The sequence below is a fragment of the Orcinus orca genome, chromosome 10 (assembly GCF_937001465.1).
Source record: "Orcinus orca chromosome 10, mOrcOrc1.1, whole genome shotgun sequence".
NCBI classification, from domain to species: Eukaryota; Metazoa; Chordata; class Mammalia; order Artiodactyla; family Delphinidae; genus Orcinus; species Orcinus orca.
This window is the reverse complement of record NC_064568.1, coordinates 40,903,358-40,927,949: the sequence shown is the minus strand read 5'-3', so window position 1 is coordinate 40,927,949 and position 24,592 is coordinate 40,903,358. Positions and strand designations below refer to the sequence as shown.

The 24,592-nt window shown below is 53.3% G+C and overlaps 2 protein-coding genes across 5 annotated transcripts in view; one reads left to right on the top strand and one right to left on the bottom strand.

Annotated features, from left to right (window-relative positions):
- The first annotated feature begins 2,117 nt into the window (after positions 1-2,117).
- TMIE (transmembrane inner ear) lies at positions 2,118-10,593 on the top strand. 2 transcript variants are annotated; one of them, XM_004283860.3, is made up of 4 exons: positions 2,118-2,251; positions 5,458-5,575; positions 8,837-8,986; positions 9,291-10,593. In XM_004283860.3, the coding sequence occupies exons 1-4, from the start codon at positions 2,156-2,158 to the stop codon at positions 9,389-9,391; spliced, it is 465 nt and encodes a 154-aa protein (XP_004283908.1). In that variant the 5' UTR covers positions 2,118-2,155; the 3' UTR covers positions 9,392-10,593. The 2 variants fall into 2 exon arrangements, with proteins under 2 accessions (XP_004283908.1, XP_033269192.1); XM_033413301.2 differs by lacking the exon at positions 2,118-2,251 and having other exon boundaries at positions 5,334-5,575.
- LOC101279105 (serine protease 50) overlaps positions 2,245-24,592 on the bottom strand; it is a 30,964-nt gene continuing 8,616 nt past the window's right edge. Inside the window, exons 1-6 of one of the 3 annotated variants that reach the window (XM_049716304.1) lie at positions 19,048-19,287; positions 16,792-16,983; positions 15,314-15,474; positions 14,045-14,328; positions 6,081-6,200; positions 2,245-4,547 (exon numbers count right to left, since the gene is read on the bottom strand). In XM_049716304.1, coding sequence (XP_049572261.1) covers positions 4,375-4,547; positions 6,081-6,200; positions 14,045-14,328; positions 15,314-15,474; positions 16,792-16,941 — 888 coding nt within the window. In that variant the 5' untranslated portion in view covers positions 16,942-16,983; positions 19,048-19,287 and the 3' untranslated portion in view covers positions 2,245-4,374. Of the gene's footprint in view, positions 4,548-6,080; positions 6,201-14,044; positions 14,329-15,313; positions 15,475-15,572; positions 16,108-16,791; positions 17,643-19,047; positions 19,288-24,592 lie in introns of those variants that run through there. The other 2 variants (XM_049716303.1, XM_049716305.1) reach the window with 2 other exon arrangements.

The following is a 24,592-nucleotide window of genomic DNA, read 5'->3' as shown; positions in this document are numbered from 1 at the left end:
CATAATTTGAAAGTTTCATTCCTTATATTTTCTTTATGCTAATTTCATCGTGAATTTTGGATAACTTTAATTTTTTTCTGTCAAGTTTTGCCATCTCCAAAGGGCAAAAAAGGAAATTTAAATAATTAAACTTTCAAATGGTGTCTCTTGTAAGTTTGCAGTTTTATACTTCTGAGGTTATTAAAGCTTAAAACTGCACTAAGCCTTTTGGGCCATCTTGTTATTTTAAGTCAGTTTGACTCCAAAGCCTGCATGACAGTATTGACACTGTGTTTGGGGGATGTGGGGATCTAGGATGTTGTATTGGGAAAAAGGTATATGATAAATAGCATACAGTGACATTTCAGCTGTGTTCAACAGCCTGCTGAGAGGTAAAGCACACTTGGAGCAGAGGCCATATCAGGGGACACTGCGGACACACGTGATTGTATTCCCTTTCAGATTTCTTCACTGGGCTTTCCCTACCTTTTGGATGGAAAGAAGCAACGACACCCTCCCCTCCTGGGTTGAGCTGTCCCATCAAGGAGAGCCAGCTTGTACTCATCACTCCCATAATCGTTAGATCATATAATCCTCCCATCAGCTCTGTGATGAGAGTCTTGCCCTCTGCATTCCATAGGTGAGGACATCAAAGCAGAGAGGAGTAATGGTTTACTCAAGGCCACTGTCAGGCTCACTAACCTCAGCCATTGTCCCTGGCTGGTCAGTGTGGCTCTCCTAACAGATGGCCTGAAGAAATGGCAGGCAGAGAGCTGCAGCAAGTGGTTTGCCTGACGAGGGCAAGCCTGGGGAGTGTGGGGTGGCCCAGCCCACCCAGTCCCCAGACTTTGCCACCCACTGTCAAGGGTCTTCTCGATGGACCAGCTGTCCTTTGCCAGTGGTTTTCTCATTTTCCTGCCTGCCCTGTCATCTCCTAGCCCTGACGCCTGTAGGTGTCCGCAGCTGGCCCTCTCCTCTCTGCTGCAGCCTGCCTTGGTCCTTGCCCATCTACGGCACCACCAGGCAGGAGCCGCAAAAGACTCTGGATCTACAGGGTCCCCAGTTCTGAGGGCAGGCCCAAGGCCCAAAGCACCCCAGCCTGCACAGGTCTCCACTGGTGCCCTTGGTGATGAGGAATGCAGGGGTCCAACACCTGGGCTGCTTCTCAGATTAATAATAACGGAAGGAAGGAAGGAAAGGAGAGAGGGGGAGGATGGATCAGAGGAGTCTCCCTATCGCAGGCCTCCCCACTCCTCTTCCAAAGTCCTCCCCAGGTCTCCACAGCTCCTCCAAGCCTCCCTCCCTCAGTCCCTGGGTTGTCAAGGCTCACTCTGAGGTCAGGACTAGAGTGCAGTGTGGGCCAGGTTCAGTGTGAGGTCAGGGTCATGGCTCAGACTGGAGTGAGAGTCAGAGCTCAGGCTGGGGCAGAGGCTGAGGATCAATCAGAAACAGAACATGGTCCTCCAGCCCTTCCAGGGTGAGCCCACCCTGTCCTGTGGGGTCACAGATGCTGGCTCCTTCAGGAACCTTCCATCACACCCGCAGCTGGCTACTCTGACTATGCCATCCCCTGTTCCCCCTCTCCCTCCCCCCTGCTCTGGTGTCCAGGGTGACCAGAGCTGCCTCTGGGCAGGAAGCCAGCCCAGAAAGCCCAGGATATCCCCGAGCACCTGTCACCATGGCAACCTGCCTGCCATGCCATTCCCAACACCCCCAATCTGGGTCCAGTACAGTTTTTCAAATTCAGAACGTCAGAATGGGAAGGGCCTCCTAGATCAGCAGATTCCAGCCCCTCCCTTTTGTCCCAAATGAATAAACTGAGGCCGGAGTGGGGAAGGGAAGGTGGGACCTGTTGTTCAAGGACCTGACCCCATCCTGCCCTCCCTCCCACCCACTCCCGGCCCTATGTCGGTCTCGGTCGGGTTAGGGGAGTGCGGAGTCTGGAGTGTGATCTCCGCAGCGGGGCGGGCCCTCCACCCAGAGTGGTGTGGGAGCGGGCAGCACAGGAACCAGACACCGACAATGAATAAATGATGCCCACTCGCAGCCTGCCTGAGACCAGATCGCCACCGCCGAGCGCCGGCTGGCCCGGGGGTTAGTCACCGAGCCAAGGCGGCCCGGCAGGCATCCCTCGGCTCCCCTTGACCTGCTGCCGAGCTGCGCGGAGCGCGCGAAGATGGCGGGGCAGCGGCTAGGCGCGGGGCCGCTCTGGGCGCTGGGCGGCGCCGCCCTGGGGGTTTGCCTCGCGGGGGTCGCCGGGCAGCTGGTGGAGGTGAGGCGGGGCGGCGCGGAGGGGCTCGGGGTGGCTGTCACCCTCCAGGCAGAGGGTTGGGGGGTGCCTTACTGACCAGCAGCTGATTTTTCCCTTCCTCTTGCCCTAGAGGACCTGACTTAATGGGGAGACACAGCTCTATCCCACGTGCTTCCAGGCTGTGGAGGAGACCCAGCCCCCAATCTTAGTGTCCTTGGTCGGATGGGAGGGCACAGCCTCTGATTTCAGGAACATTATTCTGATGGGGGAGACTCACCCTGACCTTAGGGATTCCCGGTCTGATTGGAGATACAGCCGGGCATCAGCGAGTGTCTGATGGGGGACACTCAGCCCCTATTCTAATCTTTGGTCTAGTGAGGTCGAAGGTGGTGGGTGGGAGGCAGGAGGGTGAGGACATCCTTCCTAGAGCAGCCATGTGTTGAGTTAGACTCCATGCTGCACACTAGGCCCTGGAGGGGAGGGGCAAGCAGGGCAGGGCCCAAGAACTCAGGGTCTCACTTGGTCCTGGTGATAACTGGGAGCTAGCAAACGTTTCTGAGCGGGCAAGAGTCATGAGTCCTGGTTTGGAAGGAGAATAAATCAGAAGAGGGCACACAGTTGGGAGAACTGTAAGGAGCTGCTAAGATCGCCCGGGAAGAGGTGAAGAGGACGGCTGGGGGGTTGGCCAGGAGCCTGGCTGGGGCCAGGGAGGGAAGGGTGGGGGCCATCTGCAGCCTCCTTGGCTGGCCCCTCTGTACCCCATTCCTGCTACGCCAGGAAGGGGAGTCAAAGAGGCTGACCAGACCCAAAATTCTGGAGCATTAGGCTGGAGGGAGAAGGCCCAAGAGGCAGGACAAGGGAGGAGTGGGGTCAGAGCCTTGTAGGCAGTGGCAGAGTGGAGACAGCAGGGAAACAGAAGTGTAAGAGACAGCCAAGCACCCAGGAGAGCCCGCAAGGGGCAGGTGCTGGAGGACAAGATGGGAGAGGGAGAACAGGGCACTTGTTCCGTGGGGTCTGAGGGGACACAGCCCTGAACTGGTGGGTCTGAGGTACATGGAGACAGAGCCCTGCACCCCCTGTTCCTGCTGCTGACCAGGGGGTGTGATCAGAAGGCTGGGCTGGAGTCAGATGTCAGCTCTAGTGTCCCTGTAAGGGGAACGAGGCTGGCTTGAGCCCCATGGAGTATACTTGGTCCCCTCACCAGCTGCCCTGAGGCCTCAGGCACAGAAACTGAGCTGGTCTGGGTGTAGGAGAAGCCTGAGCGTGGGGGTCAACTCACTTCTGAGCCAAGGATTCTTCCCTCAGCCCCCAGGAAAACATCTTCTCCCAGCCCATCAAGGGAAACTGCATTTCCAGTCCATCTGCCTGCCATCTGCCTACAGCCTGAACGAGGCCCTGGCTGAGTCCAGGCGATCCAGGGAAGCACCAGAAAGATGAGCAGGGCTAGGGTCCATGGCACCACCCACCCCACCCACAGGCATCACCCTCCATCAGCCTGTGAGGTTCTGTTGGAGGCCAGGCCTCCAAGCTTGAGTTCAGACCCCTAGCAGTGCCCACAAGGAGATGCCCAACTGTTACCTGTTTCCCTCTACCCACGACCCCTATCAGGGTGTCTTGAACAAAGCTGGAACAAGAATGTGTAAGAAGTGAGCTCTTGGCTGCCCAGGCTCTGAATCTGAGACCTTTACCGTGGCCCTCAGAATCTTCCAGTTATATAACCCAACTGGGCCAACACACTGAGCCTTAGTTTCAGGGAACCCTGCCACTGCCCAGACCTTGGCCCTGACTCTACAGATGGGTGCCCAACCACATGCATGTGTATCCAACCGCACGTGCCCTATACCCACAGTGCCCAGCCCTAACCCCATATGTGTGCCCCAACCCCACACACATGGGCCAGACCCCACAGACATGTGTCTGAGCCCGCAAATGGGTCCAAGCCCCTGGGATGATGCTGAGGAAGGATAGCTTGTCAGTTTTACCACTCAGGTTGTGTAGAGAGCTTCCCAGACACTGCTGGAACCATCCCACTCAGATGGAGAAACCGAGGCCTAGAGAAAAGAAGTCTCCTACCCCAGTTTGCCTTGGTTAAGAGAAAAGAGCCAGGAATCATGTACCACTCCTGGGCACACAGATCCTCTGGGTTACCTGGGACAGGTTGCTGATCCTCTCCAAGTGTCCCCAATACATGCCGAAGGGTGGTGTCCATTTGATGAAGAAGTACGTGGCTTTTGGTAGGTGCCCCATCCATGCTTATGCACCAGAGGAAAGACTGGACAGATGGTTGAGCTGCGGGTTGCTTTTCCTTCCCAGAGAGCTGGAAGAGACTCCTCATGTCTGTCCTTATTTGGTTAATCAGGGGACAAGGCACTGAACAGATGCCCCAGGATCCCCTCTCCCTCCAAGTACTAACCCCCATCCACACCCCTCAGCCAAACTTGGTGACAGAGATAGGGTCATATCCCTCTCAGCCCCACAGGTCATGCATAGGTCTTGCTCCCACCCACCAGAGCAGGGCCATGTCCCCTCAGACTCCCAGGACAGGGTGGTGTCCTACTGGGAAGGTGGGAAGTGGCGCGCTGTGCTCTGCTCACGATTGCTCCAGCCGTGCTTACAGCTTTTGGCCTCCAGGTGTCGCTACTGCACTTCAGACATATTATCTAGACCCGTTTTGTGAGGATTCTGGCCTAGCCTGGTCAGAGGTGGTGACTCAGGTAGGACAGGTGACTGCTGAGGCCACCTGGTGGGAGTCCTGGTCAAGTAACAGAGTCACAGAGCCCTGACTCCAGTTCCACACCCCACCCCACACTGGAGGTACATGTGAACAAAGTCCCACAGGACAGGACTCGCCTTGTCTCTGGCCTTGGTCCTGAGACCCCATCTGCCAGTGTGGAGGAGCCCAGGGCCAGAGCAGGAGGAGAGAAGGGCCCTTGAACCTGACTGGGACAAGCCATCCACCTTTGCCCCTTGGGCTTTGGTTTCCTCAAGCATCAACCCTTGCACTCCAAGTTCCCAGCTCCATGGTTCTGGGGCTTTACCCTCTTCCCGTTCTAAATCTGGAACTTCCCAAGGTCTGAGGCATTGTTTATGAACGTCTAAGACACTTGATTCTAGGAGATTCTGAAATGTTTGGACTGAGTGAGTGCTTGCTGAGACCTGGGCCTCTCTCGGCCCCGTCCCAGCCCCTGGCCTCTGCCTGGCTCATTCCACTCTCTCCTGACCCACAGCCCAGCACGGCCCCACCCAAGCCCAAGCCGCCCCCGCTGACCAAGGAGACGGTGGTGTTCTGGGACATGCGCCTGTGGCACGTGGTGGGCATCTTCTCGCTCTTCGTGTTGTCCATCAGTGAGTAGCTGCTCCCCCCATCACCGCCCCCTGCCGCTGCCACAACACAGCAGGAGCCCGGCACCGCCTCATCACCCCTCCACCCCCCCGCTCCACCCCCAGGGGCTCAGAGCAGCAATTCCGGGCAGTGCAGGCAGGCCAGGCGCCCACAGGAGGCCCGCTGTGGTTTCTGGCACCTCCTGATCCACACAAAGTCCCTGTGGAGGGCTGACAGGCCGGTGGTGACCTGAAGTATTCTGCCCGACCGGCGATGCAGCCACACGGCAATTATGGTAATTACAGGGGACTCCACTGAACCAGGACGAAGACGTGTCATTTTTCCCTATCGTTGGCCTCCTCATGCTTTTTCTGCAGTTTGGCCAGCTTAAAACACCCACACCCAGGGGCCCCAGCAAGGCCACCCTTGGCTACAGCTCAGCCCAAAGGCTCCCCAGACACCCAGCAAATGTGGCTCCCAGGCTGCAAACCCTGCACTGTCAAATACCATTTCCCTGGAACGACTCACCTACCTCAGTCAAAAGCAGGAGACCCCCTTCCTCTCTCGGACCTGGGAGTTGCTTGATGCGAAGTCGCAACAGAAGCCGGTTTGGCATGCTCCCTTCAGTTGTCCTTCCATTGTTGGGGTCTGGAGTTGGGGAAAAGGGGGCCGAGAAACGCCAACTGGATGGCAGAGGCCGCCAGGTACACAGCAGAGTCTGACAGAGGTTCCTACAGGCCAAAGGGAGGAGTGGGGCACAGGCAGTAAAGAGAAAGAAAACACACTCCCCCAGCGAAGAGTTCATGGAGGAGGGGTCCTCCAAGCTGTAGATAGGTAGGATGGATGAGTGGTTTTGTGTTAGGCAGCTGGAAAGGCATTACAGGCAGAGGTACAGTGTGGGCAGAGGTGCAAGGAAATGGCCTCCACACAGGTCTCAGGTAACCCCCATAAGACGTTTACTGAGTGCACCCGGGTCAGGGGCTAAAGGAGCATTTAAGTCCTAGCTGGAGCTAGCCTGGGGGCAGGGCTGACCAGAAGGGCCCATCTAGATGCGGGGGCTCCAGGGGAGGCAAGGACCTCTAATTTGCATGTGCTTCTCCTGGCACCAGAAGTGCCCTTCCACGCCCCCATGTCTTCCCGGCTGGAGTGGGAGCAAGAGCCTGCATTTTGTTCCTAGCCACGGCCAATGATCAGTCAGGCTTCTGAGTGGAGGCCCCACAGAGAAACAGCTGTGGCTGCAGCCCCAGCTCATGTGTCCAGAGAGGGGAATAACCCCCAGTACCAAGAGGCAGGGTTGGGGGAGGTATCTGCCCTGCAGGGGCCACAGGAGCAATCCAGGGTGCAGGTCCAAGGAGCAGCTCTGGGGCACCCCAAGAAGCAGGGATGAGGGCACCGTGGGGCCTCAAGACACACAATGGTTTCTCCAGGGCTCTGCTTGGCCCTAGATGGTAGAAGTACCTGGGGCCACATAGGAAAGTTGCAGTGTCAGGCCCAAAAAGGCACTTGGACCTCAACCACACAGACTGACTTCCTCTCCTAAACCCATTTCCTAGAGAAAGGTAAGGGATAGTCCCAAAGGCCTCTGAGCAACAGTTTAGCATTTGTTACCCTCTATTCAGGGCTCTAGGGAGTAGGGAACGCCATCTCTTGGGGAGGAAACATCTTTCCCACTTCCCTGTCTGCTTGGGCCTAGGTGGTACAGCTGTTTGTGGAGCATCACCCCCAGAACCTTGTGGAGAGAGCTGGAGTTGGATGGGGTACCTCTTCGGGGTCCCCTCCAGCCTGGGGACTCCTATCCCAAGCCCCTGCCTGGGCCTGGAACTCGATCCAAGGAACTTTGTTTCTCTCCTCTTTGAAGAGAAGCAAACAGGCCAGGCTGGGTGGGGCAGGCCTGGAGTGAGGGGCGGTGCTGGAGTCCTGCTCTGACTGCCAATAGCTGTGGCTGAGCTCCCTTTAAAGCCCAGGCCTCCAGCCTTTGCAGAGAGCATGGGCATGGTCCTGAGGAGGCACCTGGTGGGGTAGCTGGAAGAGGTGGTCCAAGCCAGTAGGGTGGAGGTCCAACCTTGGACCTCTGGCATACAGGGGTCTGGAGAGGACCAGAACCCAGGTTTTTGGGTAAGAAAGGCAGACCTACTGCTGGGACCCTTGCACAACTAACCCCCCACCATGTGTTCCTGGATGCTGTTGACACCCCATCCATTTATTCAGGAGTCCAGTCCTGTCCTCAGCCACAAAGGCTTTGAAACCATCTCATTCATTTGTTTTCTCTCATTCTGTGAGTCTGGGGGAGACTCAGTGGGACCACAACATTGGCTGAAGGGGTTGCACAAGATGACCCCAAGGGGTGCTCCAGCCCAGGCCACATGGGTCTGATCTATCTTCCCCAAAATAGGCCTGACTTGTCCGCCTGGCCCTCCTGCCCCTAGGAGTCTGTCAGGAAGTTATGTCTGGTCATCTGATTTATAATAGGAAGCAGCTCCATCCCCTCCCCTGAGGCTGGGGCCAAGGTGGTCAGACTGTAGGGGCCTTAGAAAAATAAACTCAGTCCAGCCGGGTCCTGGCAGCCCTGCCCTGCCCATCCCTAGACAGGCCAGCTCCATGCCCTGGCCAGCTTGCGTGGGCACAGCTGCCCTGAGCCAGAAAACCACTCCTGGAATAACCCTGTCTAAGGTGAACGCGCCGGGGCAAGGTCTGTGCCCTCTTTCACGCTCTCACAGCCAGGAGCAGCCCTGGCTTGTCCTCAGGGAGGTTGAGGAGGATGCAGCCATGTCCTCCAGGGTCTGAGGTGCTCTCAGGAGCCTGGGGAGGAAAAACTAGGATGCACAGGAGCCCAGAGGCCTGGGTTAGAAGCACAGGACACCCTCCAGGAGGCTGTAGCTTGAGTCATGGTCCAGCCCACTGCCTGCCCTCCAGGACCTCTCAGTCTAGTCAGAAAGACCCACCAGAACCAGGACTGGTAACACAATATACGGGGCCAGTGCAAAATGAAATTGTGAGTCCCTCTGTTCAAAAATCATTAAGAATTTCAAGGAAGTGACAGCAGAATAACAAACCAAGCACAAGGCCCTCCTGAAAGTGGGCCTACTATGTGAAGCCAGCCCGGCTCAGGAAAGATATTTTGAAAATCCCAGAGCCCACAGGGGTTTTGTCAAAATGTGGAGCCTCCTGAGAGGGTCTCTTGGGTGGGACACACATAGGTAGATGGAGACAGGCCTGAAATTTGGGAACCATTCCTGGGGTGTCTGAGCTCTGGCCCTTGCCAAGCCTGCTCTGTTTCCCCGTAGTTATCACTCTTTGCTGTGTCTTCAACTGCCGCGTGCCACGGACCCGGAAGGAGATTGAAGCCCGGTACCTACAGCGAAAGGCAGCCAAGATATACACGGACAAACTAGAGACTGTGCCACCCCTCGATGAGCTCACAGAAGTCCCTGGAGGTGAGCAGGCCTGGCCCCCAGCCCCGCCACCCTCCGACTCTGCCACACTGGCCAGTTCCTCCATCCTGCCACCCAGAGTTGCCCTATTCCTCCCCTCCACCTGGTTCAGGGAGGGGACCCAGCCCTGTTTTTGGAGACCAGAGCAAAGAAATGGGTCAGAGTGAGGCAGGGAAAACAAGGAGCTATTCTGCAGGTAGGAGAGGTTTGGAAGGAAGAAGGAATGAAGGGCTGGACTGGGAGGCTCTGGTGCAGGCCCTAGGACCCTGTCTCACTCCTGTTGCACCCTTTTTCCTCTGCTCCACAGGTGATAAGAAGAAGAAGAAGAAGGACAGTGTGGATACAGTGGCCATCAAGGTAGAGGAGGATGAGAAGAATGAGGCCAAGAAGAAGAAAGAAGAGAAATGAAGAGAGCTTCCTGGAGGTGGAGGCTGGGGCTAGCTGGCCCTGGGGCTCATAGTCCTGGCCAGAGTCCAGACATCTTAGACTCCAAGCTCATACATGGACCATAGAGGTTGCAGAACACCCTCTCCCTGCTCAGAGGGGGTTGCTGAGGCCCAGGACCCTGTCCTAGAGCCTACTGGGGCAAGGATATGACTTCACTAGGTGTGCTGCCTCCCAGCCTGGACTCCACTCCTGTCACCCCATCCAAGTGGCCACTCAGCAGAGGTGGTCTTGGGCCACTGTCCCTCTGTAGACCCAAAGTGGCCTCTACCCACCCATACATGCCTCTGTCCCCTCTTCTGCCAGGCACAGCAGTGGCTAAAGGGGTAATGGGATGTGGGTTTCCTTCTGGAAGGGGATGGCTGACCCGGATGGGCTAGATGTGAGGCCACACCAGGCTGGCCATGAGGAGAGAGAGGGTCACTGGGGGAAGCAGGGGCAGCAGAAGGTTCTCGAACTTAGCTGGATAGCAGCTCTGGTGATGAGGGGGCTGCCCCAAGCCTGGCAGGGGTTCTGTCCCAGGGCAGTGAGCAGAGGGAGACCAGAAGCAGAACCCCCAGCATAGCAGATACCGAGCTCTAAGCAATGGGTACACTTGTCTTACACGCTGTGATGCAGCTGAGGCTGCTGGAGGGCCTAGCATGAGGCCCATGGGCTCAGGGCTAGGGGCTGCAGGGGTGCAGAAGGCTGAGGCCAGTGGGCCAGAGAGAGAAGGGCCCCATCTTGGGAATACAGGGAAAATTTGAGAAGCCAAGGGGGACTTTGGGTTTTTCTGCTGGCCCTTTCTAGGCTCAGCTGTGGTAGCAGGTGTCAGCACCCCAGGAGATCACCGCAGGGGGCAGTTAGGGATTGAGGTAGCAACCAGCCTTCCACGTGCTGAATATAACAGCCCAGAGCTTCCTCTTCCATTCTTAACAACGGTGCCTAAAAGAAGCACTGCTAGCCAGAAGGTGAAGGCTCAAACTTGACCTGGGGACTGAATCCTTGGGGAGGGGAGATGCAGAGAAGGGTTTCTAGATGGCAGCGAACATCAACTGAGGTACTCAGACCTGGGCCTGGAGACTAAGGAGACACTGGAGATTTCCGAGCCAGGGGGAGCTGCTGGCAAAGCTGACGCTGACTCTGCAGCCTGCAGAGATTTGTAAATAAAGCTGAGTGCCTTCTCATACCCGAGTGACCTGAGATGACCCCTCAGGATGCCCCATCCCTGGAGCACTTATGTGGAGGGTGATGCAGTGATCGATGATAGGTGGTGTAGGCCAGGCTGACGTTCCCTCTCCTGACTTTTCTCCCAGCCTGAATTCAGATGAGCTGGAGGGAGAGGTGGTGGCCAAGAGGCAGAGGGTCAGCTGCAGCCAGTGGGGCCTAGCCCTGAGGCAGGGCAGCAGGACCAGGGAGGAAGCTGCCTGCTCTCCACTTGCCTCTGCTCCACACCCTGGGTTTCAATAAGTGGTTGGGACACAGAGGAGTCAAACCTGGATTCTGATCTGGACCTGGACCATTATTACACAAGAAGAGGGAACCAGGCTGGCATGGGGGAAGGGGCATGGGGGAAGGAGCATGGGGTCTTACAGCCATGAGGGAGCAGAGAGATTACAGAAGGCCCTGCTGTGGAAGCTGAGTACTCACTGCGCCACCAAGTGGGAACCCTGACTCTGCCCTTGGGCTCCAGCCTATGGGCTTCTCATACATATGGCTGTGGCAAAGATCATTCTACTCATACAAGCCAGAGCCCTCCTGTTGGCTGGGCAGCAGAAGCCCAGAGGAGCAGGAGCCACTATAAGTCAGAGAAGCAGCTGGTAATGCCTGGGGTAAGTCCAGGCCCGGGCTACATCTGCCCTGCCAGCTGCCTCCCTGACCTCTGACCTGGGCCTCCACTAGCCCTTTATGGACAGGCATGTCTGATGATGGTGGGGATAATATCTGATCCCAGTGGGCATCTGCCCCAGCCTCCAGACAGGGGACAGGGCTGGAAGGTCAAAGTCCACTACAGTGCTTCAGGGCAAAAACAGGGTATGTTCTAGCCACCGGCCAGAAGATGGGCCAAAGTCAAGGAGAACACACTTACCTCCCCAGCCCAGACAGAGCTGCACCCTTATTCCCAGCCTCACATTGCGTCCTGGCAGCTCCAGCTTCAGCCTGACTCTCCATCATCTGACCCCAGTATCTAGGCCCTCCATCATCGGACCCCAATATCATCCCTACACACTCCCTCCACCTTCTGTGGTAGCCACCCTGAACCTTTGGATGGAGGCGGATCCTGGGGCTCTGTACTTTTCAGTATAAACTGCCCATCCCACCCCTGTCTGGTTTTCTCATCTCCCACTGGAGCAGGCCCAGGAAGGAGGAAGCATGGGGAAGAGAAACATTTAATTGAGCACCTAGTCTCTGCCCTGCCTTATGAGGCTGTGAGAGCTGCACAGAGGGTGAGGAGGGGCCTGGGCAAGGGAGGGTGCACCCAGAGACAACGGCACGAGTGTCAGAGGACAGCGAGGAGGTTGAGGGGCAGCAGGAGTGCCAGGAGCAGGGCCCTGGATGGGGCTGGCAGCGTCTGCCCATTGAGGCGTTCCCACTACTGGCAGGAGGAGATGTGTAGGTAGATGGGCAGGGCCTTGCTCTTCTTGCAGCCTGGGCCCCAGCTCACCATTCCCACCAGGTACCATATGCTCTCCACAGGACAGGCCAAGGGCTCACCACTTATCTCTTGTGGGGAGGGGTGGGGGAAACAAAAAAAGGAGGCCAGATGTAGTCCAAGGGAGACTTAATCCAGCTCAGGAAGAAGCAGGGTGCCCTCACATCAGACCTTCCCTGCAGCCCCCGAGTGTCACATAGCTGAGGGGGTGCCCTTGAGGTCCTGACCCAGGAGACCTTCCTCAAAGGGCTCCACCTCCCATCTCTCTCTTGCCAGTTCTCCATCCCGCATCTCTTTAATACCCACCCTCCATCTTCCCACTGCCTCCCATTCTTCTCCCTCATCTCCAACCTCCATCCCCTCTGCCCATCTCTCTCACCCCAACCTTCATCTCTTTCCTCCCAATCTCCATTCCTCATCAAGTCTCCCCTCCCCCATCTTCCTATCTTCCCCCTCAGTCAGCCCTGCTCATCCCCATCCCCTTCCCCACCTCCCCGCAGGTCCTGGCTTCCCTGTTCCCCCAGCCCCATTCCTGGCCAGGTGCCCTTGGAGGCAAGTGAGCAAGGGGGAGAGATGCTCACATAGCAAAACTGTTCCTGTTGACGTCCTTTGCAGAAATCATCTGGGAGTTGATGATCTGAATCAGAGGGGATTTTGGAGAACCTGTGGTAGAGGCTTTCACACTCCGTGCTGTTTAGGATAGTGACTTCCTTATCCTGGATGGTCCTGAACTGGGGCCACACACCTGTGGGACAGGGGCCCCCATTCAGGCTTGGCGGTTTCGCTCCTGCCCACTGCCGCCAGCTTTGTGTCCATCTTCCCTTTGTTCTTCGCCACTCCTCTAGCCCCTTCTCCTTGCCACACAGCACCTCTGGAGATCTCTCCAGGCATAGGCCACCCACCACTCCAGTTGATGCCTCCCAAGGGCCCCTTGACATAGAGACCTTGGGAGCAGGCTACCCATGATCTGGCCTTGTTGGACCTGGTCTCACATCCTGCAGAGTACTATCCATTGAGTCCATTCTGATCTCAGCATCTTGGCTCTTGTGTTCCTTCTATCCCCAAAGCCTACCAGGCCCATCTAAGGTCCAAATCCTGCCTTTTCTTCAAGCTTTCCCCAAAGGCCTACTTCCTTCTCTAAGCTTCCCTAGACTCCCCTCTGTGGGTCTCAGGCACTCTTTACTCCCCTCCCTGTTCTCTCAATTGTATCTCTGTCCCTAGTCTGAGCTCCTAGGGGACAGGTGACTTCCAACCATTCCCAGCCATTCCTCAGATAGGCCATGGAAGGCATGACAAAAAGCCACCCCACCCTAGGCTGGAGACCCTGTGGGTGCTTTCAGGCAAGCTGGCTCTGTGAGGCCACAAGGAAGGGCGCCTCTCTTGTGGGAAAAGAATAGGGGTTCCCTGAAGGAAATGGACATTCCTAGGGCTCATAAGGAAATGGTCCCTTGGACGGCCCTGGGACAACACTCCTACCCTTTGGGCTCCTAAATTGGGATGATGAGGGATTGAGGGCCACTGCTGCGGGAGGGAGCCATGAGTGGACCCTCAGTGACTCCCACCTTCTGGGTGCAGATTGCCCTTAGCCAGCCACATGGGATCTTCTGGGGAGCCTTTTACAGACACAGAATCCTGCTCCTCTCACCTTGGCTGTTCTGCTTCAAGACACGGATGCCCTGGGATTGTGTGCAGACAGCAAGATACTACTCTGTGCCCCCTCTACCTTCAAGGAAGTCCTATTTACAACCCTGGCCTGGGCCTGAGGGTTCAAGGGCAATCTGGGTCCCCTAAGGCCTAAATGGCCATGATACATTCACTGCTGAGACCCTCAAAGGGAAAGAGACCTCAGAGATGAGAGCCTGATGGGGGTGGGGATGGGGTCCCTGGGGGAGGTGTCTCAGAAATATCTGCCCACGGTAGACCCTGGCCTGCACCCAGGTCCTCTCCCACACCACCCACCCTGCTGTGGGGAGGCTCCGACTCACCATCAACCCTGGGGAGTCCCCAGCCTGTCACGGTGCACAGGGTGTGGTCCTTTAGCGCAGAGTCCAAGCCAGGCAGGCAGATGGGCCAGACATACTTGTTGTACTTGAGTGGCCGCTCAAGCTTAAGGAGGGCAATGTCATTGGCCCGGCCGACCCCGGACCAGTACCGATGGGACCGATAATGGCTATTCACGATGACATGCTGCGCCAGGACGTCGACAGTAGACTTGGATATCTGGTCAACCCATGGACTCCCCACCCACACTGAATAGGTAACATCACTCCTAGGGGAACAGCAAGGAGAGTCCTCCATCAGCTCCAAGAACCCCACCCCAGCCTGCACCCCCTACCCTCCACCACACTGTTGCACCCTGAGCAAATCCAGGTAGGCCACCCACCTGCTTCAAGCCCCAGAGCCCACTCCTCACAACAGATGTGAAGGGGGCCCTGCACACACACTGTGTGGTCCAGTCCTCACAACAACCCGTCATTTTATGGAGAGGGAAAATGGGGCTCAAGTGACTGACTCAAGGCTACACAGCTAAGAAGTGTGGAGCTGGGACGTGGACCCAGTTTTCTCTGGCTCCAAACTCTGGACTCTGTCCAGCATCCCATGCTGGGCCCTGGAAGTGACAGAGACCTTGTGCAATCAGCGCTGCCTTGCCCTCCAGCCTACTTTCTCAGCGTGTCCCTTAGGCTTGGAGCTCGCTTCTCCACTGGTCAGCCCTCATGGCCAGATGTGACCCTCAGGCCGCTCCCTGGCCCCAGAACATGGGCATGCCCACTCTCTCATTCCCACCCTGACCAGACTCCCCTGTGAGCATCTATCTTCTTGTCTGTCTTCCCCAGCAACCTGAGAGGAGTGGTGCAGCCCTTTTCTGCCCCCAGTGCCCAGGCCAGGCCTGGCTTCAAAGAGTGCCAAGGCTGTTGGCTGAATGAAGGAAGGAATGAGTAAGTGAAACAAAGGGTGTGGAGCAGAAGAATTAGGACATTCTTTCTGCGGATAGGAGGAAGGAGGCCTAGACAGTGGCTGCAAGCCTCCGTTTCCTATCTATGGAATGACTGCACAGGACTGGAGGGGGCCAGGTGAGGCGAGGAAACCCCCAGCTCCCAGGAAGGAATCTGCAGGACTCATCCCCCACCTGCTCAGAGCTAGGGTGAGGTGGGGCTAGGACTATGGTGTCTGCCACTGATGGGCCAGCTGGCAAGATGACTGGGGCCCTGGTGGCTCCAATGACTTTCCACCCATCCATCTAGGCCCCGACTCACTGGATCATGCAGTGGGCCACGGTCAGCACCCACTCGGAGGCAATGAGGGTGCCTGCACAGATATGTGCCATTGGCCCGCACACTGACCATCCACGGTCACCGCCGAGCCATGGCCTCCGGATCCCTGAGGGTGGTGTTCCGCTCATAGGAGAAGCCACAGGCTAAGGAGGAAAACGAAAGGAGCCTGATAACGAATGGGCCCTTCCAGCTACATCCCACAGCACCTCTCCCTCCTCCTCCCCTCAGCCTGATCTCCCACCTCTCTAGATGGCCTGCACCCATCCAATGATTCTCCTTCTTCATTGGTCATCACATAATGATGTTGTTCACATGAGGACTGGGGTCTCCAGCCTCAGAAGGGCCTCAGCACTCCCCAGGTATCCCTCTCTCTGGTCCCACAGCTTAGGCCCCAGGGCGTTCCCAGCTGACCAGCCTGGTGCGCCACTAGCTCCTTTGTCCTGGTCAAGCAGACATCAGCTCTGGCCAGGCCCTTCACAAACCCATCTGTGTTTCCATCTGGTTCCCTTACTTCAGCCAAGGAAGACCCCTCCCCCTCCTCTAGGATCCTTCTCCTGTGATTCAGTGAGAGACAGGCAGGTGACCTAAGAGAAAAATGGGTAGTGTGCAAGAACACATACATCTGAGGACGAAACCCCAATAGCAAACAAATGCAGAAGCTCTTCAGCCCCATTAGTCCTCAGGGAAGTGTGGACTTAAGTCACAGTGAGGTTCTGCTCACCACCACCTGCCAGGCAAAACTAAATATCCCTGATAACAAGTGTTGGTGAGGAGCAGGGCCCCAGACTGTTCACTCACTGCTGGAGTGAGTGCTGGTCAATGGGTGCAGTCACCCTGGAAAAGATTTTACAGAAAAAGTTCTTTAAACTGAAGATGCACACATCTAACACCACAGCAGTCCCGCTCCTACGTGTTCCAAATGGACTAGAGGATCGTGAGATCAATGTAAGTGGGCTGTCACCAGCGGCTGTAAAGGCTAACGCAGGAGAGGGAATAGCACAGCAGGGTGCAGCTGGGTCCTGTGTGTGACTTTCTGTGACAGTTAAATTCTGTGCACTCAGTTCCAGGATGAGAAGTATTTCTTATGTGGGTCTTACTTCAACATGCTTGGAAGCCACTGATGGAGAGAATGCCTTGTGGGTGTGCCCCGAGACACACAAGGGAAGGCTCCCTGAAGCCATGCTGGAGACCCCCTAAGGCCTTGGCTGGGAGCCTGGATCAGGGACTGGGCCGGATGGAGAGGTGCTGTCCCCATAGACCATCAGGGAGGCAGGACATGAGCACACCCCAGGCTCCCCCCACCTTCCTTGCCTCCTACCTCGACAGCATGGGAGGCCTGGCCCACAACAGGTGCTCAATAAGCACTGGTAAAAGGAAGGTCCCCTCTCACTCTCCGTGCCCCTTCTTCCGCTGCCCCTAAGGTCCTCAGGCTGCTTGGGCACCCTCCTCCCAGGACTCACGGGAAAGGAACTCATCCTCGTCGGCTTTAGAAGCAGAGTACTGCAGGGTCCTGGGCGGCTGGCTAGTGGCAGCCTGCCGGGGGAAGCGACGTCCGCCTGAGGGACAGGTGGCACTGGGGGCACAGGGGGCGTCAAGGTCGGCGGGGGCATCCGTGGACAGTGCCCCCGGCACTTTGCCAGCGCCCAAGCAACCTGTGGAAGGACGCAGAGGATCAGAGGTGGAGGCCAGGCCTGTGGGAGGAGCGGAGGGGCGGCACCCGCGGGCCGCAGCAGCAGCAGCAGTAACAGCAGTAGCATCAGCAGGAGCCCGGCGTGGGCAAGGGCGGACGTTCGGGGGCTGCGGGGGACTGCGCCAGCCGGCCAGCGCCCCACACCAGAGCTCCATCCCCGAGAAGCAGCGAATAAGCCTCGGCGCTCCTCTTGCGATGCCGCTCCCGGGGCTGGCCCCACGACGGCGCCCCCCATTGGCAGCCAGCGGCAGCTTCTTTGGTGTGGTGGGCGAGGGTGCTCCCGACCCCGTCCGCGCGGCGCCCCCCAGTGGCCCCCCCGCGATGGTGCTCCTGGTGTCCCAGCCGCCCTCTGTCTGGCTTGCTGGTGCTCAGGACTGCCTGGCTTCTGGCCACGCCTCTGCCCTCCTGGGACCCCGTGTCTCCCAGTCGGCCTGGCCCAGCAGTTTCCTGGAGTCCCTTAACCTCACCTCGGCCGGTTCTTGCACCTCCTCCTCCGGCAGCCCACTTCCATCCCTACCCGGTGAGATGAAGGCCCAACCCCTGGGGCTGGCATCCGGGATTTCCAAGCCGTCCCACCTGCCCTCCAGCCTGGTAATTACGGTGGGGCCTTGCCCCAGGGCACTGAAATTAAGCAGATTAAAATGTTTTCAATAATAATTTTTCAAGAGTGCATAATTTTAAGCACTGTCGCCATTCAGCAAATGCCCTTCCCTTACAGATCCATCTGCTTAGAAAGATGACACAGGTGAGGTTTCCATAAACAGAGAAAGAGGGATAGTAACCATTGGGCCCTTCTGGAGCAGAAGGCCACTTGGTATGTTGGAATTTGGGGAACATTTTGATGGCTCAGTGACACAGATGGATAATACAATTAAAAAATAGTCTGGGGAAATCCTATGAGAAGCTTTGGTTCAAAGCTGTTGGAAAATTCTAGCCTAATAAAAGGTAAGGTGAAAGTTAAATCAAGCCAGGACAGTCTAACATTTGCCAGGTCCTGCTGTCTTGGGAGAGACGATAGGGCTGGCCATTCAGTACTCCAATCTCCTGCAAACCACACCTACTACACTCTGGACCCCAAGGGCAAGGGTAGCTGGCCACTGTGAACCTGAGGCCTACCAGGTCTGAGGGGGTGCCCATGCTACCTTCCACAAGGGTGGCAGAGCTCTGCCCTCTCAGTCTGGCTAGCTTGTGCCTGTCCTTCCTCTTCAGAGTATGATGGAGGTGACTAAGGCAGCTCAGGAGCTCAGGGTGCCGTCACCTCACACAGTCACCTAAGCAGGCACTCTGCCTTGCCCCCCTCCCTGCCCCCCATCATCACCCATCCCTGCCAGGGAGAGAGGAGGAACCAGTCAGTTTCTGTAGACTCCTAGGGTGATATGAGGGCTTGGGAGAGACCCACATGTTCTGGAACCAGGTCCACAAGTGCAGGTCTGGTCATTGTGAGTTTCTTGGGAAGAGGCCAACCCTCACAGTAAGGCCTGAGGGAAAACTGTTGGGTCAGAGACCCAGGAGAGAGTCATGGGGACTTGGGAATTGCTGGAGTGCTGGGATGACTAAGCAGGGAGTGAGATCACAAAGTCCAGCTCCATATTTGGCAGAAGAGGAAACTGTAGCCCAGAGAGGGGAACATGATGAGCACAAGTACAAGGAGGACTATCAGGGAGGCTCCCCTGAGAGGACAGCCAGGCCTCTTGGGGGAGGGGAGGCTTTGAAGGGTCTGGCCATAATCAAGAAGAAAGATGATGACTTCAGTGACACAAAGTTCAAGAGCATCTTCACTGAACAACTGAAAAAACAGTGGCTCTGGGACCCTCCCCCAGAGTACTCTGCCCTGATGTCCTGTGCTCCTCCAGCCTCCACTTCTCCTGAGGACAGACAGAGGGGAGGAAGAAGTGGCCTCCGGGAGGGACTGCCCTGGAAACATCACTCACAGGAGCCACAGGGAGCCCAAGGAAACCAGCAGAATGTAGCCAGTGAGGAAGACCAGGTTCAGGAAGCCTGGCCCGGCCCTACTGACGAACCTCACATCACTGATCTGTTTCTTGATCCAGTCGGTGAAGTGGGAGGTGCTGGTGTAGATGCCCGGGAAGCGGTGCCGGCTGCAGCTAAAGCTCCAGTTCAGCACCCCCACCTGAATCCAGGTGTGGTTCACTTGGCAGACAAGGGAACTGCCAGAGTTACCCTGTGGAGGGGAGGAAGGGAGGCATAAAGGAGGCAGCAGGAAGGCCTCCCTGCAAGTCCTGGACAAATAAACTTGCACCTTCCGGGGCCATATCCTTAGCACGAGCTGTGTTAGGCCCGTGCTGTCCCTGATATCAACGCATGGCTATGAACTTGCTCTGTGACATGGAAGCACTGCACTGGGGCCCAAGTTCAGGATCACAATGGGCTCTCTCTGCATTCTCCTGCTAACTCTCTGACCATAACTGCCGGTCCCCTCCTCTGCCTTCTCTTTAAATCGTGGCGGGCCTCCAAGGTGTTGCCCTTGACTTTCTTCTTTCCTACAATCCTGCTTACAGAATGAGCCATTTGAAATGCAAACCTGCCCCCTCTCTCTTTGTGCAAAGCAGGTGCATGTATAAGAATAATGTTTACAACAGCATACATCAAAAAGTAGTAGCTGTTATTTCTGCTGATGGTGGGTTTATGATTTTCTTAAAAGTTTCTTACATTCTTCTGTATTGTTGAAAAGTTTTATAAATCTGAAAAACAGCTCATGCTCTCCCTCCCTCCCTCCCTCCCTCCCCCACATATATGTATATTTTTTCTTGTAGTGTAAACCAAGATTTATAAGACATAATCTAATGAAGAGTGCATAAAACATGTAAGGAAAAAATAATAAAACTATACTTAAGAACACAAAAGAAGACCCACATTAATGTACAGATATACCGTTGTTCTTAGATGAGGCAACTTAAAACAATGTAAAAAAGTCAGTTCTCAACATTTGGCTTCCTACGGTATGGAAGACTAGATCCCCTTTCCCACCTTGCTGAAGATAACTAAACCTGTGAGATTTTAAATGCATGGGTGAGCTAGCAAGAAAATAAAGACTCCTCAGAGTGCAAAACCCAAGCGAGGGCTAAAACACAGAGCCATCAGCAAAGCCCAGAAGATGACTTTTGCCCCAAAGCCATAGGCCAAACCCCGTGAAACTGAGCTTTGGTTTTCACAGCCTCATTCATGGGTGCAGAAGACGAAAGGCAAAACCCAGGGCCTGCCCAAGGAGGGGAGCCCAAGAGGAAACCTCCTGCAAAAAACTATACCTCCCAGAAAGGACCACACCTTCCGAGTGACGATAAACTAGGAACACCTGCCCTCATGTGAACTTGCAACTTGAATTCACACTGTCTGGGTGGTTAAAAAAACTTGAGCCAAGAATGTCATTTAAAGAGGTCCTGGGTTGGTTTTATGTCCAGGTATCTGGCAGAAGCAAATATAGATTCTGACTGAAGGAACCCACTTTCAAGCCATGCTTCAGCGAACTCCCACAAAAAAAAACACTCTAAAGAACATGTCCTCTTAGAACATCACCCTGCACACAGGGAAGCTGAGGCACCAAGAGCAAACGCCAGCCAGCAGAGAAAAACCAAAGCAGCATCAGAGCCTTCCTGGTTTGAGATTCAGTAATCATCACGTGGAAGCCTCCAAGTTTCTGGTAATGCACTATTTTATAGGCTTGGTGCTGAGGGTATTGGTGTTGGTTGTGTTATTCTTTATTCTCCATACACATTTTATAAATATTCTTTTATCTGTATTCAACAGAGAGTGAAAGAGTCAAAAATTATAACAATGCCAGTTCCCCTTATGTTGACCTCTAAAGTTCAAGCGATTCCAAATAAAATGTCAGCAGGATTTTTTCAGGACCTTGACAATCTGATTCTAGAATTGATATTGAAGGATAATAGTCCATGAATTCTATGACAGGTTTGAGAAAAAAAGAGCAAATTGGAGAGGCTGGGGACTGGAGAAACATCTAAACAGAGTTAGATCTATTTCAGAGCTATAATTATAGAAACCACGGTACTAGCATAGAAACTGAAAAATAGACCAATGGGGCAATGGAGAGCCAGCCAGATGCCTGCAGGTGGAGGAAACTTGGCACATGCTCCAGAAAGTGTCATGACTGAGAAAGGAGGTCTCTGCTGTAGATGGTGGAGAAACTGATGGAGAAAAATGAAGTTGGACCCTGCCATAACAAAACTCCAGAGGAAATAAAACTCTAAATGTGAAAAGTGAGAAAGATAAAGCTAATTAAAAATGTAAGGCCATGACTTTATGACTTGGGATGAAGCACATGTTTTAAAATAAGATAAAACCCCACAAACCTGAAGAGGGCAAATGTGTTAGGCTTAATTACATCAAAGTTAAGACCATCTGTTCAATGAAAGACACCAAATCTCATTGAAGATAGATGATGAATTAAGATAGGGCATTTTCTCTGTCTAAAACCAACTAGAGGTCAATTTTAGCCTATCTAAGGAAACCCTGAAAATTAACAAGCAGAGAAAGTGAGTTGAGGGAGACTTGAAGGTTTCCATGTCTAGGCTGACCCAGTTGTCAGCTCCCAGTGTCCAGACCCCCATGCTCCAGAAGAGGGAGATGGAGTAGGGCTTGGCGAAGTTTAAATCAAATTGACTTTTATGTATTCACTTATTTTTTGGTTGCATTGGGTCTTCATTGCTGCACGTAGGCTTTCTTTAGTTGCCGTGAGCAGGGGCCACGCTTCGTTGTGGTGCCTGGGCTTCTTATTGAGGTGGCTTCTCTTGTTGCAGAGCACTGGCTCTAGGCGCGTGGGCTTCAGTAGTTGTGGCACGCGGGCTCAGTAGTTTTGGCTCGCATGCTCTAGAGTGCAGGCTCAGTAGTTGTGGCACACAGACTTAGCTGCTCCGCGGCATGTGGGATCTTCCTGGAGCAGGGCTCGAACCCGTGTCCCCTGCATTGGCAGGCGGATTCTTAACCACTGTGCCACCAGGGAAGTTCCAATCAAATTGATTTTTAAATTGAGCCTTATAATATGACAAGGTATTTAATAACTGAAAGTAACTGAAAATTATGAGCTCTGCCCAAAATGATGTTTGGAGAAGGGAAGAAGATTTGACACAGGGCATATGGGGGCAATGACTGGAAAGAATAAAACTATTTAATGTGGATTCTCGAACAAATTGAGATTCCTCAACAAACAAATACAGGAGAGGACTGCAGCACAACATCATTTATGCAAAGTAAAATATACACATAGCAACACTACGCATTTTTCAAAGATACAGACTTCTTTAAAGACATGTATTAAACAGATTTCAGTAGGGGCCTTTTGTGGAGAGAGAAAATGGAAGATGAAGGGGAAAATCAAGCCAGTGATAATCAAGCTAGTGATAGAGATATGGTTGACTGGACTCTGGCAATCCAGAGAAAAAGAGAACTCAGAGGGAGAGAGAGAGAAAATAGAAGAGAGAGAGAAAGATCTTGTAAGTGGACATTCTCTTACCACAATGAAATTAAGCCAGAATCCAGTAACAAAATGTGAACCACCCCCATCAAAGAAAAAAAAATTAACTTTCAAAAATGTTAAAGTAAAAACAGAATTAAAATCTACAGTTAGAGTGTAGAAAGATAAGAAGGACATACATTGCAAAGCCCACGGGATGCGGGCCTGAATTTCACACAGAAGAGTCTTAGTCTAAATACTTTAATACCAAACAAGAGAGAATGAAAATAAATTATTTATTGTCATCATCAATTATTTATCACTGCACATTCAGCTGAAGACACTTGAAAAGGAATTAATAAAGACAAAAAGCAGGTGTCATGCATTAGAAAGCAAAAAAATCATAGACTTGAGGAATAAAATCAATAAATTGTACTTAAAAAACAACAACAAAATAAATATCTTGTAAGTCCTACCAAGAAAAACTCAAAGAGAAGGAAAATTCAAATACTTTGTGGTATAAGTAGAAAAGAGACTAGAATCAGACCCAGGGAAAATACACTTTCTAGTATCTGAAGACTATTTATAACTTTCTCTTTATGGATCTAAAATCTGGATGAAATGAATAATTTCTAAGAAAATCCAATAATCACGGACAAAACAACTTAAAGTATTGCTCAAGAACTACCCCTTCAAAGGAAAACAGGCCTATGTGGTTTCGCAAGCAACTTCTATCCAGCATTCAAGGAGCAGATAATTTATGTTATTTCAAATGTTCCAGAACATAGACTGTGCTTTCAAGTGAAGCATATTTGTGATTCTATAACTTGACAAAGGGGGTGCCTTCCTCAACACACCTTCGGTGGAGCCCAGCCTCACTGGAGGAAGACAAAACAAAACGCAAAGGCTGCGTGGATGGTGTCTCATAGAACTGCTGTTCCAGGGCCAGTACCTTTCCTGGGCCATGCACCAACACTATCCTGTGCCTGGCCCAGAGCCCAGCACGGGGTGTCTTGTTGGATGAACAAATAAATTAAATGTATTCTAAAAAACGATATTATAAATCTGAATCCAACAGATGAATGAAACCAAAGCACACCATGACCAGGGAGGGCTAATCCTGGCAGGCAGGGTAAATGGACATGAAGAATCTGTTCATGGAACTGACTCAGCACTCTAGATATGGAGTCCAGTCAACCATATCTCTAACTCACTCTAGCTGAGTTAGAGTGTAGAGTCATCGTGATAGCTGCAGAAACCACATTTTACGAAGCATAGCATTCATTCCTGAAATAAAATGCCACAGTGAAACAAAGGAATGGCTCTCTCCTCGACAGATGATATGCCACGTTAGCAACATGCTTCATGATGAAGTGTGGGAAGAACTTCCAGGAAGGTAAGCAACAGGAAAAAGTAGAGCTACAATTCCAGGTTGCTTTTGGGGAGCAGTACCCAAAATAATGAAAAAAGTAAAAATCATGAAAACGAAAGAGGCAAAATCATCACTAATTGTAGCTCATATGGGCATAAACCTGGAAAGCCCAAGAGAGTGAATTAAAAACTCTTGGATATAATAGAAGGGTTCAGTGAGCTGAACTCCCAGATGTTTTCAACAAGATGAGTCTGGGGGATGGAAATGAGGCAAGTGAAAAGGAAGGCTCTTGTCCTGCTAAGGAGGAAGCAGTAGACATTGATTAACTCTAGGTGTTAAGTCAAGTTTAAATACATGTGTGGAAAATATCTGTAGTACAATGACATTGAGATATGACAACTTTTAAACCACTACAGGGGAAAAGTGGAGTGGAAAAAGAAAATCAAACCAATACATAAAGTAGGGGGATAAAAAGAAACATTCTTCTTGGTAAATGAATTAAAGGAAAGCCTCCCAAATGCGTTGAAAAATATAGCACTGAGCATTACACTGTTATTAAAAGACATACCTAAAACAAGATAACACAGTGTCTCCTGGAAGACAGAGCAATTGTTCTGGAATATGATTCTTGACATTGCAATAAACAAGAGAAAGAAGTAAGAGGCATACATATTGAAAAGTAAGAGACAAATTTACCATTGTTTGCAGATGGTATGTCTCAAAATTAAAGAGAATCCATTATATCCACTATATCTAGGAATTTTGCTTATT